The sequence below is a fragment of the Saccostrea cucullata genome, unplaced genomic scaffold (genome assembly GCF_032062105.1).
Source record: "Saccostrea cucullata isolate Sc308-1 unplaced genomic scaffold, CSIRO_AGI_Scuc_v1 ctg96, whole genome shotgun sequence".
NCBI lineage: Eukaryota > Metazoa > Mollusca > Bivalvia > Ostreida > Ostreidae > Saccostrea > Saccostrea cuccullata.
Window position 1 is genome coordinate 86,155 of NW_026928943.1, and position 18,528 is coordinate 104,682.

The 18,528-nt window shown below is 34.0% G+C and overlaps 1 protein-coding gene across 1 annotated transcript; it reads left to right on the forward strand.

The window, feature by feature from the left end:
* The first annotated feature begins 270 nt into the window (after window positions 1–270).
* Window positions 271–15,864, forward strand: LOC134279339 (protein NEDD1-like). The gene is made up of 12 exons (XM_062761713.1): window positions 271–530; window positions 1,390–1,484; window positions 1,757–1,873; window positions 2,013–2,153; window positions 3,075–3,304; window positions 3,433–3,625; window positions 3,965–4,106; window positions 12,952–13,038; window positions 13,229–13,371; window positions 13,781–13,943; window positions 14,038–14,465; window positions 15,431–15,864. The coding sequence occupies exons 1-12, from the start codon at window positions 404–406 to the stop codon at window positions 15,533–15,535; spliced, it is 1,971 nt and encodes a 656-aa protein (XP_062617697.1). The 5' UTR covers window positions 271–403; the 3' UTR covers window positions 15,536–15,864.
* The last annotated feature ends 2,664 nt before the right edge of the window (window positions 15,865–18,528 follow it).

The window sequence follows — 18,528 nt, forward strand, 5'->3', positions numbered from 1 at the left end:
ATATTTAAATTGATTTAATGATGATAATAATGGGATAAACCAAGATGTCGGTGTAATGATGCAGTGTCTTTTGTATTTAAATTCAAGCATGTAAGTGCATGTTCTTGAGTTGTGTCAAACAATATCATGAATTATTATCTAAATTACAATTAAAACCAATACATAAATCAGGAAAAGAAATAAGATACCAATATACATTTAATATGTAGATGTGTAAATAAATCGGGATCTGAAGATAAATAAAGTTCGTTTTGTCTATGAAAATCGCAAAATTTCAAATCCCCCGAAGTTGTAAACAAGAAATGAGATGGAAGAGGAAAGGCGGGATAATGTGGATTGTTGAACACAAGGAGCAGTATGATTATTGTGAAAATGTTTGAGAAGTAGAATATCATTTTGAAAAATGAGTTTGGGACAGTTAGCCTCAGCGGGTGACGATATAAAGTTATGGGATGAAGGGAACTTTTCGCTTTTAAAACAGTTCAATCCCCATGACCAAAACATAGCAGACATTTGCTGGAGTCATGATAGTATCCTTAGTACAAAGCATAAAACCAATTATTTGACTTTGCATTAATAAGGATATTAAACTCAGTTGAATGTATAATATTTTGTTGTTACCAGGGACAGTTGGCTGCATTTTATACAGGGCCTATTTTTATTTTTGAAGATCACCACCATCCTCATAACTTTAGGGTAGCTGCAGAACTGTAGCTCTCTGAGATAATTTGGACAGATAAAAAAGAGAGCTACAGATCCAAGCGTCGTAAAAACCTTCAATTTACGCCACTGATTTTTGGTCACTCATTTCAAGTATTATCTCTTGTATTTTATGCTTTCCCCAGCCATAAAAAGGTATCAGATAATTAACCATACAAACTCCTATTTCTGATATTTTATTTACCTTTCAACGGTTCCAAAAGGCTATTTTTGGTTACAGATGTCCATGTGGGAATCTCTTTAACTGACATTTCAAAACCATAAAGGACTGTTACAGATTGTTAAAAGATAAGTATCAGTAATCATGGTAATAGGTGTAAAATGACTAAAATGTATGATCAATTATCGTTCTAGAAGCGAGGGAAAACATAAAATACAAGGAATAATACCTAAAGTCGGTTACAAAAAAGTGATGGCGTAAATCGTAGGTTTTTACAGTGTGTTGATCTGTAGCTCTCTGCTTTATTTGTCCAAATTTTTTGAAGCAGAGAGCTCAAGTTTTCCACAGTTCACTATTGTTAGTGATTGAGCCACCATTTTTACACTGTTTTTGGTTGATTCCTTATCATTTTTGTTAATTCTACCATTATTTCATCAAAAAGTTTTCTGTACGAAGATCAAATATTCAGGTACATTAAACAATGTTTTTTTTTCCTTATCTGTCTTAAGATACATTTCTAGCTAGTGTAGCTGTGAACAGTGAGAAGATAGCAATTTATTCATGCAAGACATCAGCTTTTCCTATTACAACACTTGACTGCTTGGTGAGTTTATTCTTCATTTCAAGAAAAATAAACTGATAATTTGTTACAATAGTTGTATCAAACAAACTCAATCAAATTTGAGTCAGTATACTGGCCCATACTTGAAGTAATCTTTTTGTTATTTTAATTGAATAAACAAATACGAAATTCAGCAAACTTTTCTAGTTGAATTTTTGCAGCATCTGTTTAAAAAAATCAGGAGAATAATAATACTTGAATAATGAGGTGCCTTTGGTGATGATATTTTAATGTAGTGGCGTCTTTGTTTTCAGCCTGGGAGATTATGTCTGGACCTGACCTCCACATCTAGATATCTTGTTGTAGGAGGCTCAGACAGTGTCATTAATGCCTGGGACTTAAAATCCAGGACAATCAAAAAATCTTACAAGGTAAGACATATAATTTATCAATTTACAGATTATACATATTCAACAGTAAGTACATTTTATCATTAAAGAAGTACATTATTTATGTATTTAAATTATGCTCTTATCACTGAAGATGCTGACAAAATTTATTTTTTTGTAGGATCACAAAGGCCCTGTCAGCTGTGTGTTATTTAATGCTAATGCTTCTCACATAGCCTCAGGATCAGAATCAGGGGAGATAATTGTGTACAATGTTGTCACTGGACAAGGATGCAGACCGATGACTGCTCCCAAAGTCCAGGTTTGTGTAGACCAATGACTGCTCCAAAAGTCAAGGTTTGTGTAGACCAATAACTGCTCCCTGAGTCCAGCTTTATGTAGACTAATGACTGCTCTCAAAGTCAAGGTTTGTGAAGGACTGCTCCCAAAGTCCAGGTTTGTGTAGACTAATGACTGCTCCCAAAGTCCAGGCTTGTGTAGACCAATGACTGCTCCCAAAGTCCAGGTTTGTGTAGACCAATGACTGCTCCCAGAGTCCATGTTTGTGAAGACTAATGATTGCTCCGTAAGTCAAGGTTTATGTACTAGACCAATAACTGCTCCCAAAGTACAGATTTTGTTGACCAATGACTGCTCCCAAAGTACAGATTTTATTGACCAATGACTGCTCCCAAAGTACAGGTTTTGTTGACCAATAACTGCTCCCAAAGCACAGATTTGTGTAGACCAATGACTGCTCCCAAAGTACAGGTTTGCATAGCCCAATGACTGCTCCCAAAGTCCAGGTTTTTGTAGACCAATGCTACCAAAGTACAGGTTTGAAAGTTGAGTCTTTGCCTTATGTATTATGCTGTAATTGATAACATCATGAGGTAGGCATTTTTTGAGGTTATTTAGTTTTTATATCCCCAGCATAGGGCATTTTAATAAATGTTAAACTGCTTCTGTAAAGTCATAGATTGATTGATGAAGCATCCCCTTATCAAGCAGATTAAATCTATATCTCTTGGCCACTGGGGAGAGGATTAAAAGGCCTGTCCTCTTCCAGTTGATAGTATCTTTCAAATAAAAAAGTTCCTGATGGCCAGCCTGTTGCTTTCTACGTTAATTAGATGTAGTATAGCATTTATTGAAATAAATTTGATATCCTTTAGTTAATATAATGTTTTCATACGTTATATCCCAACACCTGAATTATTGAGTCTATGGTTGTTTATTTTAGGCTATAAGACAGCTGCAGTTTAATGCAGTGAAGAAGTCTTTGTTAGGATCCGTGTCGGAGGATGGAGCCGTCAATCTGTGGGACATCAACACGCGGCGACTTCTTCACACCTACAGTACCGCTCACATCGCTTCAGCAACAGGACTCAAGTTCTCTCCCCTTAACGACATTCTGCTACTCTCTGTAGGACTGGACAAAAGAATGATCTGTTTTGATATCCAAAGCAAAAAGTAAGTTATTGACAATTCTTTATTTAAACAAATTACAGTTGTGAAAGATGACATAATAAATTAAAAAGATTATGAGTGTTGTGATTTATTTGTGATTTCATGAAGAGAGCTTGGAATGTTTGTTACAGACAGGTGAAGTGTATGACAGTCGACTCTCCGTTGACATCTATTGACGTGAAATCAGATGGTGTGACGGTGGCGGTCGGGTCCACCCGAGGGAAGGTGTTTGTTTACGATCTGAGGAAGGCCGATACTCCGTTCAATGTATTTAACGCCCACAGGTCCTCTGTCCAGAGACTGAAGTTTGAACACAAATCTAATGTATGTATTTAAATACATAGAAAAAATACCATACAGGGAAACGGAATCTTTTCATGATTAAAGTGAGAGAGTTATATAAAGCATTGGATTATACAGATAGCTATATAGTGAGGTATTTTGGTAAATGTTAGATTTGTTATGAATTTTGATTAGGAAATATCATAAATATAGCAGCAGCTTAATTACGTGTAGAGTATTTATCTTATAAAGCTTGAAAGTGAAAATACTTTAAAGTAGTGAAAAACTGAAAATTAGAATTCTGGCTAGAATATGATTTTATTTGGCTGTGTAAAGTTTGTTTTCACAAGTTACTATATGAAGCAGAAATCTCTTTTCTAGAATGAATTTCAAAGTTTAAGCAAGCAAGAATCCTATGCAATGAAAGCCAAACTGATGCACAGTGAAGTAGATGGTCTCTCACCAGGCAGACGACAGCTTCCGTCTGCACCTAGTGATCACGTGAAGGAGAATATACTGAAAGGTGTGTACTAGCAGGATACAGAGTCCAGTCACTGGTCACTGTACCTTATTGATCAAACACAATACAGAGGCCAGTCAGATTGTCAAATGTGTCCATCTATACTGAATAATTGTGCAAGAACGTGTAGTGTCTTAATTAATTTTTGCTAAATAGGTCACACTCATTGTAATTAGGCCAAAAATGTTTTCCCTCCATGTATGTGAAATATAAAGTGACAGAACCAAGCATTGGACACCTAACATTCTATCTATATGCTTAATTTTTTTACCTTTGGGTCCGAATGAGGTAACCTTTGTAGACTTGGAAATTAAGTTTCTAATGTACTAATTTAAACATTGGATAATATTCCTGATGGGTGAGAAGAATATTAGAGCTTTCATAGATATAATTCACCTATTTACTTGTAAGTTAATAGCACTTGGGGAAAGATAAAAAGAATCATTTTTTCCTTGTGTACTTATCAAAGGGATCTAGAAAAAGAATAGGAATGGTTCTGTACCTTAATTAAGAGGAATGTCATGTTGCTTCATATTGTTTGAAGCCAAGTTTCCTTGTTTATATGATGTTATATGTGTCCTTCAAAACTGGCTTTCTAAGACAGAATGATTATTTTTTTTAATAAGTTAGGTGGACAAAATACAATAATTCTTAATTGCTTAAATTCCCCTATTCTACGTACCTTGATTCCTGTTTCACATAATAAGTACATTAACATTACAATAGTTAATAATGTTGATTATTATAACACTTATCATCTCTATAAAGATGGTGCTTCCATTGGTTAATTTCTCTTACTGAGAAATGAAATAGCAGATATTGCTTTAAACCTGGGTTTTTAGGAGTGATAATATATGTATATGTAACCTATAGTCAGGAATTATATCTTTTCTGATTAAAGTTTGCTGTCTGATTTATTAACCAAATGTATCCAAACTTGGTAGTAACTGGTATTATGCATACATGTACTTTGTACTGAAAAAAGTTTTTGATTTTAATTAGCAAATTTAGAAATCTTAATCTCCAGATCAGCAAAATGACTAATCAATATGCAAAAGTCCTTGATATGAAGTTGTAATTAACAAAATGTAGATTTTTTTTTTCAAATTTAATCTCCCATGACTGTAATAGGAAACATCAATGTATTGAAGGAATCTTTATAAAATTAATGTTAATGTCAACTTTTGGATGATGGATGGGTGTTAAATTTATGTTGTAAAGACTTTATATTAGTGGAGGTAAAGTGACAGGTGAGCGTTGTGATCTTAGAGCCTTTTGTTTAATACATGTAGTATAATGATAATTATTTCCTCTCCTATCCTGAATCCCAGTAACAACTGTCTCTTATTCCAGAAGTAGAAACCTGGCCCATGTCCACATTTTTAGAGTATCTAGAATTTGATAGTTCTGGTGACGGTAGGTTAGAGTGGCTGTACTAATTCTAACATTGATTTACTGTGTGTCATGTTAACCAGACATCTCACTGTTGTACCAGAGCTTCTGATGCCTTAGAACAGATTAAAGTCAGTCAAATATCACCGAATGCTGCCATTTTCTAATCTAATCCGACAACTCAAAAAGCTCAGGCCATGGCTAAAGAACACTTTAAAAAAAAAAACTGAATCAAGGCTAGTGATACCTTATTCAACCTGATTCAAAGCAAATATTGTCTCAAAAATCCTAATTCAAAGCATTGGTTACTCAGAGAACCTGATTCAAAGCTAGCTGATGACTCACTATTTTAGAATTGCCACATATTATGATGTTTACTTACATTGCCATATCACCCAATATCTACAAAGGAGAGAATTTTTCTCGCAAGGACACTAAATCCCATCATTTTGACAATTTTTTAAGTTTATTAAACAACGTTATATATATATATATATATATATATATATATATATATATATATATATAGGTAAAATTAAAATAAAAAAGGCAACACAGATTAAAACGTTAGCGCTTTCATTACATCTTCAGACGTTTTACAAATGCATTCTTTATCCTGACTGCAATGTCTTACAAAACTATTAATACTTTAAAAATCATTATCTATAATTGAATCTGACAGCAAGCAATTAAATGCTTGCAGTTTGTTCACACCTTTGAAACCAAATCCGACATGTGTTTATACTCTTAGCCGGAGAACATCGAAAGGTTACACTCTGTGTGAAAGTTTTATCAGAAATCAAATTAAATCAAACTGTTAAGACTGGGATTAAATTTTTGAATGAAATATTTCTCTTTTTCTCTTCTTTCTGTTATATTGTCTTTAAAAAGTTTATAAAAAGGGAACACTTTAAACTGTCCTTGTCCGCATCTATCAATGTGTTCGCTGAGTTTGATCTTACGGTACTCAGGAACTTGAATATGCTGTTTATGCACGCGAATTCTGGCTCTCAATGTGGTCCCCGTTTCACCGATGTAGAATTGGTTGCATCCTCCGCAAGTAATAACATATATTAAATTTTTGGACTCACATGTCATGTCTGAATTAATAAAGAAATCTTTTCCTCTGAAATTAAATGATGTTCCTTCTCTTAAAACAGAACATGTGCCACATCGTGGATCTTTACATTTTGTCACGGATTTTGTAGATTTCGTTATTTTGGAAGGACAGAGTATTCTTCTGAGGTTTTTGGGCTGCCTTTTGCTGTTTATAAACTTGAATTTTGAAAGAACATTTGACATTTCTTCATCCGTTTTGAGAATTTCGTTCAGATTTTGAACGATAGGTGTAATATTTGGGTTTTTAGGATTGTAAGTTGTGACTAGTGGTAATATTTTAATATTTTCCTCATCATTAGGAGTTGGATTAATTAATTCTTCTCTGTCTAATTCCTTTGCTTTTCTGATGCCGTCGTTGATTAAGCTTAAAGGATAATGTTGGTCTGTGAGAAATATTTTCAATTCATCCAGACGTTGATTTCTGGTTTCCTCCTCATTTACTATTGTGCATATTCGTCGGGCTAGGTTGTAAGGTATTGCTCTTTTAATGTGTCGCGGATGGGAAGATCCAAAATGCAAATATTGATGAGTGTCAGTACTCTTATAAAATATATCTGTTGCAATTTTGTTGTTTTCCTTACAGATTAATACATCTAAAAATGGTAATTGAGTAGAACTTTTTTCCATTGTAAATTTAATATCTGGGTCTAATTCATTTAAGATATCATTTAAAATGTTCAAATCTGAATCATCTTTTTTCCATATAATAAAACAATCATCCAGATATCTTTTCCAGTTTCTCTTAAGATATTCGCAAAATTCTGCATCAAACTGTTCATTAGCTTTTTCATATAGTGCTTCTTCTAGGTATCCAAGGGTAAGTGTTGCATATGTAGGGGCCATTTTGGTACCCATGGCTGTACCTTTCACTTGATGAAAATATTTGTCATTGAAAGTAAACACATTGTTCTTTAAAACTAATTCGGTGGCTTCCAGTAAAAATTCTTTTGTAAACCGTTTGTCAATTTTATTTCTGTAATTTTCAATCCAAAAATTTAAAGCCTTGATTCCTAAGGTACTGGTTATATTGGTGTACAGTGAAATAATCCAACAAGAAATTAATGAGCTTGCACTGCAAAAAGAGGCAGACAAAATTAAACAAAAAATGAAAGTTGAATGGAATAGGGAACTCAACTCAAGATCACAAGTCTTTTGGAAAACAATTAACAATGCCAATGATGCAATCCAATATGAAAAATGGCTTGGAGAAGAAAACCCAATCCTACCTAGAAAATTTAGAATAACGGAAATATACGGAGAACCAGAGGATCAGAAAAATATCCGAGCTAATATGGCTATAGATAGAGTTAAAGGAGAGATACAACTGCTTCGCATGAGGTCTACAAATTCACAGGAGAAAGTTCTTCAAATTGACGAACAAATGAAAAATGAATTAAAGAAGAAAGCAAGCGGAAGAATATTAGAAATCCTGGAAGATATGTGGAAATCCGATTGCGAGAAAAGGGAAAAACGAGCACATGATAAGTGGAGGATGAAGGAAATATGGCAATTAGATTACGTAAGAAAATATGGTAACAACATAGTCAAAGAAAAGAGTCAAAAGAAACCTAAAACAAATGGAAAATTGTCAAACAAATCGACAAAACGCGAAGCCAGTTTTGCTGACGTTGTCCGTCAAAATTTTCACCAAAAAAACAATAACAGGCCAACAAAAATTAGACAACAGAAGCATATATTACAACATCAAGAGCAAAAAAGGTATGTAGGAAAACAAAACAACAAACCACATTATCGTAATTTTAATAAAAGAAAAAACAACAACACGCAATCATGGAGAAGTGGTGAACTTAATCATTTCAACAACAAATACGGAAACGGTTATGGAATGCCAAATAACTTCCAAGAAAATACCTACAAGAAAAATGGAATCACCTACATTGGAAAAAGAGTTAACAAGTATTTTTTAGGCGGCGGCAAACCGAACAGCGGACAGAGATTCCAGCATCATCAACAAATGAAAAACGCGTGGAACCAAAAGTAATCAATTTGTCTAGTAAACAACTAAATGAATGGGAAATAAAACTTTTGTCAAAGGGATTAAAATATACACCGACTCCTAATAGCAATAAGCAAGAGTTAAAAAAAGATATTAAAGAATACACACGTAGATTACGACTAGCAGAATACTTTAACACCACAGAGAGTGATGAATCGGATTCAAATGAACCGGAGGATTTAGTTAGAAATAAATCTAATTTCAATCCCAAAAAAGGACGAAATGGTATGTTAGATACTGTTTGTGAAACTCTTCAAAGTCTAACACTTGATACAACACATAATAAATCAGTAAGAAATAACTTGTCCAAAAACGAGGAGAAAGCTTTACGATCCTTAGCAAGCGATAAAACTATCATCATTAAAGAAGCTGATAAAGGAGGAGCTGTGGTTATTATGAACGCCGCTTACTATGAAAGAAAGATAACACATATGCTTTCCAATACAGAATTCTACACAGAAGTTGCTGAAAACCAGGATAAAAAAGCTATGCAAAAAATTAAGAAATTGTTACATAAACACTCCTCAGTATTATCAGAAAAGGAGGAAGATTTTGTAATTAATTTTGACTATAAGGAAAGTTGTTTCTATGGGCTACCTAAAATACACAAATCAAAATTAATCAAAGAAGCTATAAAAAAACAAAACGCCGAATATATTGTTTGTGAAAATCCACAAGATCTAACATTCCGACCGATTGTTGGAGGACCCGAAGCACCTACCCAACGTCTCAGCAATCTACTAGATATAGTGTTGAAACCTCTCTGCCAACACGTTAAAAGTTTTGTTCGGGACGATTTAGATTTTTTACGACATCTACCTAAACAGGTCGATTTTGATTCACAACTTGTAACCTTAGATGTAGTAAATCTGTACACCAATATAACCAGTACCTTAGGAATCAAGGCTTTAAATTTTTGGATTGAAAATTACAGAAATAAAATTGACAAACGGTTTACAAAAGAATTTTTACTGGAAGCCACCGAATTAGTTTTAAAGAACAATGTGTTTACTTTCAATGACAAATATTTTCATCAAGTGAAAGGTACAGCCATGGGTACCAAAATGGCCCCTACATATGCAACACTTACCCTTGGATACCTAGAAGAAGCACTATATGAAAAAGCTAATGAACAGTTTGATGCAGAATTTTGCGAATATCTTAAGAGAAACTGGAAAAGATATCTGGATGATTGTTTTATTATATGGAAAAAAGATGATGAAAACTTTCAGATTTGAACATTTTAAATGATATCTTAAATGAATTAGACCCAGATATTAAATTTACAATGGAAAAAAGTTCTACTCAATTACCATTTTTAGATGTATTAATCTGTAAGGAAAACAACAAAATTGCAACAGATATATTTTATAAGAGTACTGACACTCATCAATATTTGCATTTTGGATCTTCCCATCCGCGACACATTAAAAGAGCAATACCTTACAACCTAGCCCGACGAATATGCACAATAGTAAGTGAGGAGGAAACCAGAAAAGAATTAATTAATCCAACTCCTAATGATGAGGAAAATATTAAAATATTACCACTAGTCACAACTTACAATCCTAAAAACCCAAATATTACACCTATCGTTCAAAATCTGAACGAAATTCTCAAAACGGATGAAGAAATGTCAAATGTTCTTTCAAAATTCAAGTTTATAAACAGCAAAAGGCAGCCCAAAAACCTCAGAAGAATACTCTGTCCTTCCAAAATAACGAAATCTACAAAATCTACAAAATCCGTGACAAAATGTAAAGATCCACGATGTGGCACATGTTCTGTTTTAAGAGAAGGAACATCATTTAATTTCAGAGGAAAAGATTTCTTTATTAATTCAGACATGACATGTGAGTCCAAAAATTTAATATATGTTATTACTTGCGGAGGATGCAACCAATTCTACATCGGTGAAACGGGGACCACATTGAGAGCCAGAATTCGCGTGCATAAACAGCATATTCAAGTTCCTGAGTACCGTAAGATCAAACTCGGCGAACACATTGATAGATGCGGACAAGGACAGTTTAAAGTGTTCCCTTTTTATAAACTTTTTAAAGACAATATAACAGAAAGAAGAGAAAAAGAGAAATATTTCATTCAAAAATTTAATCCCAGTCTTAACAGTTTGATTTAATTTGATTACTGATAAAACTTTCACACAGAGTGTAACCTTTCGATTTTAATTCTCCGGCTAAGAGTATAAACACATGTCGGATTTGGTTTCAAAGGTGTGAACAAACTGCAAGCATTTAATTGCTTGTTGTCAGATTCAATTATAGATAATGATTTTTAAAGTATTAATAGTTTTGTAAGACATTGCAGTCAGGATAAAGAATGCATTTGTAAAACGTCTGAAGATGTAATGAAAGCGCTAACGTTTTAATCTGTGTTGCCTTTTTTATTTTAATTTTACCTATATAAAAACCGGACACTATATATTATATATATATATATATATATATATATATATATATACTAGTAAATTAGAATGTTAATATATTTAATAATTTTAAGAAATTTGCATAATTATGTGAAAAAAAAACCTTAAATGCCTTTTAATAAGTGATTAAGAATGGCAGCCTTCATGACTTTAAATGATTTTAAATGATATTAAAGCTTACAAAAAATACTCATTGCATATTTTCCTTTTGCAGGTATATTAAGGAATCACTCATTTTGTTTCCATTTATTTCATCAATAACATTTTAGTTTTAATGATTTTTTCATAATTTTGATCGAGAATGCTAATTCAATGAGAGAAAGGAAGTCTTTTCTTTAAAATTGTCCCATTTAAATACAAAGCAAAGAAATGAAGGCGAACTCTTAACATTGGCAGGACCAATGGAAAATGTCAAGATGCAGAGTTGAGACTCAACATCTAAGATTTCATTCAGAAACAATCTATACTTACTATATATTGAAGGTACAATGTACAGTAGATAATTGTTTAAGGCCCATAACAGATTTTGAAATAAAATTAGACTTCAGAAACCTTCACATACAGCATTGCTCAAGTATCCTTACACAGTACTTCTTGATTTAGGTGATTTGATATGTTGGTAAGAAATGCTATATAAAGGAAAAGTTAAATATGATGCTACATGTATATATAGATGTTTTTAATTATATAGGCCGAGACTTGATTTTGAGCTTTACTTGTCAAAGGCCAGAAAAGCTTTCATGTATGCTATATGGCAAAGTGTCTGACATCTCTAAATTGTCTTCAGCATTTTTTCAACATCACATCCCCCTAATTTTTTTTTCTAATTTCATTTTAAGGAACAGTATTGTGGAAGTATAAAAAAAAATATATGGATGGACTCCTCTAACAGATTTGGTCCAATTTCTAGACCTGCCCATCATTTGGGATTTGGATTTGATATTACCATGGCTTCAGATATAGCCATCATCTCATTAGAGACATCTGGTTTTCTTTTGTTCAAGTCAAATTATATGATGAGTTATCCAGTATTAGCTATATTTTGTACTACAGTATAAATTTGCAATAAATGCTACTATTGATGATAAACATAATGAATTTGTTTGAAGTTGGTGAATTTGAATGCTGTGTAAAGCTACATGAACTACTAAAATAGTCGTTCAGAGTATGCAGTAGGCTTTGAGGCGTGTACTTGTGTGTAAAAGTTTACTGTGATGATTTTTCTGGACAACCTGTTGTGCAGGAGAACTTAGGAAATTTAAGTCTTCTTGCTTGTTTGTTATTCTTTCCATTTGTTTATAAGAAAAAAATTAATATGACTCAAAATTTAATTCAAATTTAAAGAATCTTAGTTTAATTTCAGGTAAATTTGATTATAAAAGATACATAATTTTGTATGCCAGACGGTAGTGGTAAATAAATTAGATTAAATATGAATATTACTTTTACTGAAAAAATAATATTTTGTGAAAATCTTTCTAAATCTTTTCATATGTTAATCCATTATCAATATATAAAATATAATTTAAAAAAAAACAACTAAAAATACATAATATTCTATGTTCTGTTTTAAAATCCAATGGACAATGTTGTCATTGTTACCAAGTGTAGAGATTTCTATAAAAATCTCCTATTAGGTACATAGCTACACTTGGGGTTTTTTCAGTATTGTTGATACAGACTCTGGATCTATTAATGAGATATTCATGTATATACCGTATTTTAAACTTACACAAAGATTCATCTTAGGAAGAATGTTTCCAGTTAATTAAAAAAGTTCTGAATGATTTACTTGTGATACAATTCTAATATCAGAACAAAACTATTCTTTTTATCCTGTGAATCTGATTAATAATATGTGTTTATTTTTACAGAGGTTGACCAGCCTACCTCCAGTCCTTCAGGAGCAGAGAGAAAGGATCTGTACTCCTACAGGAATGTCAGGTCACCCAATCAGAGTGGTAAGTCCTGCTGTTAACATATCAAAATATCATTCATCTAGCTGTATAGTCTCTGATAAGGGTAGACCCCGTAAGTTAATTCAGTTATGGACACTATAAACAAAGAGTATATCTTACAGGATATTGGGTATTGGGGGGGGGGTAATTTTGTATTAATTAGATGTGTCACTGTAAATCTCTTGTTTTACAGATGGTATTTTTTCTCCTATGAGAGAACACACGGATTCCTATGGAGCAATGTCTCCCTTGGAGAATGGGAGCAGGCAGTCAGCCGGAACATTGGGAATCAGTAACCTCACCCCACTCAGATCTGACATTAGTAACACCAAAAGTGTATGAACACTTCAATATCTAATATTTTATGATTTTCATTTCTGGCTCCTGACAAGTGTCAATAATATGAAAACTCTTTGCAGTTGTTCTTTTCAAATGATATCATTAAATTGGTACTAATGATCATCCCCTTGTGTGATGAAAAATCCTGCAATTTAATAATCTTGATATCATGAATAAAAATGTGATGATCTTTACCAATATTTAAAATATTGCAAGAGCATTTACGGCATGCAGTATCGCTCAGCCAATATTTCAAGTATTGTATAAGATGTTAGTGAAGTAAAACTAGCTAAAACAAGCACCATAATAGAAAATGAGTTATTTTCACATCATACATGTCATCCAATTCTGTTGAAAATTGGCTGACACAATGTCTTTGCTCTAAACTAATGTTAATATCTTGCAGCATAATGGCAGCATAGGACTATCCCCATTAGCAGGCCCGTATGCTGGGTCACCTGAAAGCTACATAATGACCCACCCCACCCCCTCCACAAGTCAGCCAGAAGTTAACCAGATACCAGAGCCTTCAGAATCTCACACAACTCCAGTCTCAAACATTGATACAGGTACACACTGCAGAAGTCGTAACTTATACCAAAAGGTAAAAAAAAAATTAATGATAAGCAGCTTCAAGTTTTACCTTTGATTTTTTGTTATCAGAGACACAGAGATTCTCAGCATTTACCAGGAGGAGTGAGAACAGAAATCTGCCGAACTCTCTCGTTGGTGGAACAACCAGTGAATTTAGTGCCAGTCCTGTGACTGGAATATACAGTGACTCCTTCAGCAGAACTAGAAATAACAGTAACGCTTTAGAGAGGCACAAGTTTGATGAGTCTCCGAGTGCCAGTTCTGGGGGCGTTGGTCTTCCTCCCTTTAAACTGACTACCTCCCCCGAGGGAGCACAGAGTGTATCCTCAGTAGATGTGGTCCCCCCACATACCTCCAGCTCTCAAATGAGCCAGAACTTCCCAACGCAAGTCATACGCAATCTTATAAGTGAGGAGCTGGAAGATTTCAAAGATCAGATTCACAGGGACATTCTGCAAGTACAAGTGGAAATGATCAGACAATTCGAGATACAAATGGTATGGGGTGTTTTTGCTTGCATTGTGGTGGTGTTGGTGGGGGGGGGGGATTTGTATTTAAAACTCTACTAAAAATCCACTTAACTTATAACCATTCTGCCATGAAACAGGACGGGATATTTCGGAATTATACTCAACATACATGCATATGTACACAGTGTTCAATAAATGTGTTTGATGATTGATTAGGGTTCAATGTTTAAAAATTTTATATACCATATATTACATGGCTTAATTCTCGGGCAGCAACACCAGAGTATTTGCCCCTCAGTGAGAGGAAAGCCCTGGAGTGTTATGTTGCCCTCTGCCCTCGGCATCGGGTGGCATAACACTTCAGGGCTTTCCTGGCACCGAGGGGCAAATATTCTGGTATGCTGCCCTCGAAGCCATGTAATATATGTATAATGTCCTTGGAATTCTTGGAATTGTGTACACAAGTAGTCTTCATCAAGATGGATAATTTTGTTATTGGCTATCAGTTTGTTACAGGATCACTAAGAATCAACTCCAAAAAGCTTAATACACAAGATGATTTTACACCATTCTATGTAAAGATAAATTTTTGTACCTCTGAAAACAAAGTTTAGATTTTACAGTGTATTTAGGAATCATTAGCTCATCCATCTGTCAGTCCTCTAAATCTTTGAAATAAGTCATTTTATGGACTGAGACTTCAAAATGAATTCATCCTGATTTTCTTTATTGATTAAAAGTAAAAAAAAAATTTCATTACTTTTCAAAGAAAACTGATAATTGGTTAAAGAAAAAAAGATACTAAAATCTAAGTGCATTTTTTCCCCTCAGGCTGTTTTTGGAAACCCCAAGTGAAATCAGAGTGAAATTAGAAAAAAAAGGAATTTGCATATTTTTTTGAAGTAGTATTTTAAGCTTCCAGAGTGAATTTTACAATGTCTAAGGAACTACTGTTATGTACTGGCTTGATATAATATTCTGTTTGTTTGCAGATGGAGATGACAAATGTTTTCAAGCAGCATTCGGTAAACCAGGAGCTTCTTCAAGAAGTAGAACGACTAAGGGAGGAAAATAAACGCTTAAAGAAAAACTTCTGATCGACCTTCCATGCATAAAATGACCAGTTCTGAACAAACTTCCATGCATAAAATGACTAATATTATTTGGTGCTCATTTCAATCACAGTTGACAAACTTGTAAATAATAACTGTATGAAATGGAGTCTATATTTTGAAAATCTACAGTAAACTTACACAGTAGGGAACTAAATATTAATTAAATATTAAAATACAAATGAATTTGGTTGATACATGTATATTTTTACATTGTATTTTTAAAATGCTTAATGTTAAACTACAGGCCTTTATCTACATTATCTGTAGATCTCATGTATTAGGGTTGTTTAATAAAGTCAGTTTTATTCCTTTGAGGGCTTGGTCTTTTAGAATGATCATACAGACAGGGGGTGTTTACATATCAGCAATGCCAAAACAAACCATTAATATGTAGAGTTGTTTTACACCATTGCTTGTGATAAACCAAGTAAAACAGCAAAAATAGAAGACATTGTTAGAGGACCTGGGAAGATTAATAAAGGGGGGGGGACAAAACTACATAATGGAGGAGACATTGGTAGATAAATATACTGATTTATTATACCTCTACTGATTTTTCCCTGTATAAAATTAAGTGATTAGATCTGAATAATTCCCTAGAAATTGTGAATTGGCTATTCCTCGTGCGTTGGTTTTTTGGAGCTAATCCCTCCATTGAAATCTATTCATGCTGATTCGCAGTTATAGCTTTTCATTGTGATGTCATACATGTAATAGAGCGACGCCAAAACACAATGCTTCATGATGTATTTCATATAACAAAATGCAACAAAATAAGACGTAAACAACAAAGAAAATGCAATGATTGCATTAGAATTAGGGAATAACTGTCTTCTAATTTGGTATTTGTGACCATTAATGCTGATTTCACGGTCACAAACTGAGTTTAATCGGCTCTGCTTACACGATTTTATTTAGTTATGAGAATAATGATTAGTTAATCAGTAAATGAATATTTTTTTAAAAAGGTGATCTTTACAATTTAAATTTGTATCGGTATAACAAAACAGTTATAGTATATCATTGAGGGAGTAAGCAAGATTCCACTTCCCCTCGACCAGGACTATTTCCCTCGGAGCACTGTGCCTTGGGAAAATTAGTCCTGGTCTTGGGGAACTGGAATCTTGCTAACTCCCTCAATGATATACTTTAACTGTATAGATCTACTAATAAAAGGGACATTGGTAGAGGTCCCTATAATGTAGGAATTTAAGGTATTCTATCCCTAGCAATCCATAGCAACAGATTCAATGAAATTGAATACATAATGTTCAGATGTGTAGGTGTTCAATACTCGATATATAAAGACAGGTATGTAAGGGTGGGAAGTGACCTGGAAGGGTCCTATTTTATGACCTTGAATATTGGTCAGAGTTATCTCCCTTTGGTGTTAATTTTTAAATCAAATTATAAAAAAAATATCAGGTAAAAATTTGTTTTCAATTTTCATTCTATTTCTAATGTTTCAATGCATATTTCCTCCACAGGATTTAAGGATATACTTATCAGATTTTTTATTTAAAAAAAATGCTTTCCCCCATAGACTTCAGGGGCGGATCCAGGAATTGAAGTTAGGGGGGAGGGGGCGCAAGATTTAGGCAGGGGGTCTGGGGGTCACCTTGAGGCCCCCAGTGGGTCCAGGGCAAAGCCCTGGTGGGGGCCTAGGGGGCAAAGCCCCCGGAAGCTCTTGGATTCTAGAGGTTTTGTAGAATAAAAATTAGGTCTACCGAGTAGACATTTTAAACATTTTCTCGTCAAAACTGTTTTATGCTAACTTTGACAATTTTAGGGGGGCACGCGCTGGGTGCACCCCCCTTAAATCCGCCACTGGCTTTCAATGGAATCCTTGTACTGCTTATATAGTTAATTAAATTTTTAAAACTTTCTCTAAGTAAATCCTTTTCCACTATGAAAAGCTTTAATTTTATAATTTAATAGCAGAGTATCATGTACTTGATGGACAGGGAGGATGGGCCCATGGCCCCCCCCCCTTGTTTGACCCCCCACTTTTTTTCCCAACATTACTTTTACTATTGGAAATGTTCATTGAAAGGCTGGTTGGCCCCCTTACTTTACACTACAGAAACTTGACATCACACGTATTGTCAGGTTTTTAGCTCACCTGAGCCAAAGGCTCAAGTGAGCTTTTCTGATCACATTTTGTCCGGCGTCCGCTGTAAAGAAAAACCGTCCGTCTGTCCGTCTGTCTGTAAACTTTTCACATTTTCAACTTCTTCTAAAAGAACCGCTGGGCCAATTTCAACCAAACTTGCCACAAAGTATCCTTGGGTGAAGGGGATTCTAAGTTTGAAAATTCAAATGAAGGGCCACGCCCTCATTTAAGGGGAGATAATTGGGAATTAATGAAAATTTGGTAGCATGTTTTAAAAATCTTCTTTTAAGAACCACTGTGCCAAGAAAGATGAAACTTATGGGGAAACATCCTCAGGTAGTGTAGATTCAAGTTTGTTCAAATCATGACCCCCAGGGGTAGGGCGGGGCCAAAATGGCCGACCAAAGTTTTACATAGAAATATATAGGAAATTTCTTTAAAAATTTTCTCCTCAAGAACAACAAAGCCATAATTCATCATATTTATATGGAAGCATCCTCAGGTAGTGTAGATTCAAGTTTGTTCAAATCATGACCCCCAGGGGTAGGGCGGGTCCAAAATGGCCGACCAAAGTTTTACATAGAAATATATAGGAAAATTCTTTAAAAATCTTCTCCTCAAGAATAGCAAAGCCATAATTGATCATATTTATATGGAAGCATGCTCAGGTAGTGTAGATTCAAGTTTGTTCAAATGATGTCATACATGGGGTAGGGCGGGGCCAAAAACACAAAGTTTTACATAGAAATATATAGGAAAATTCTTTAAAAATCTTCTCCTCAAGAATAGCAAAGCCATAATTGATCATATTTATATGGAAGCATCCTCAGGTAGTGTAGATTCAAATTTGTTCAAATCATGA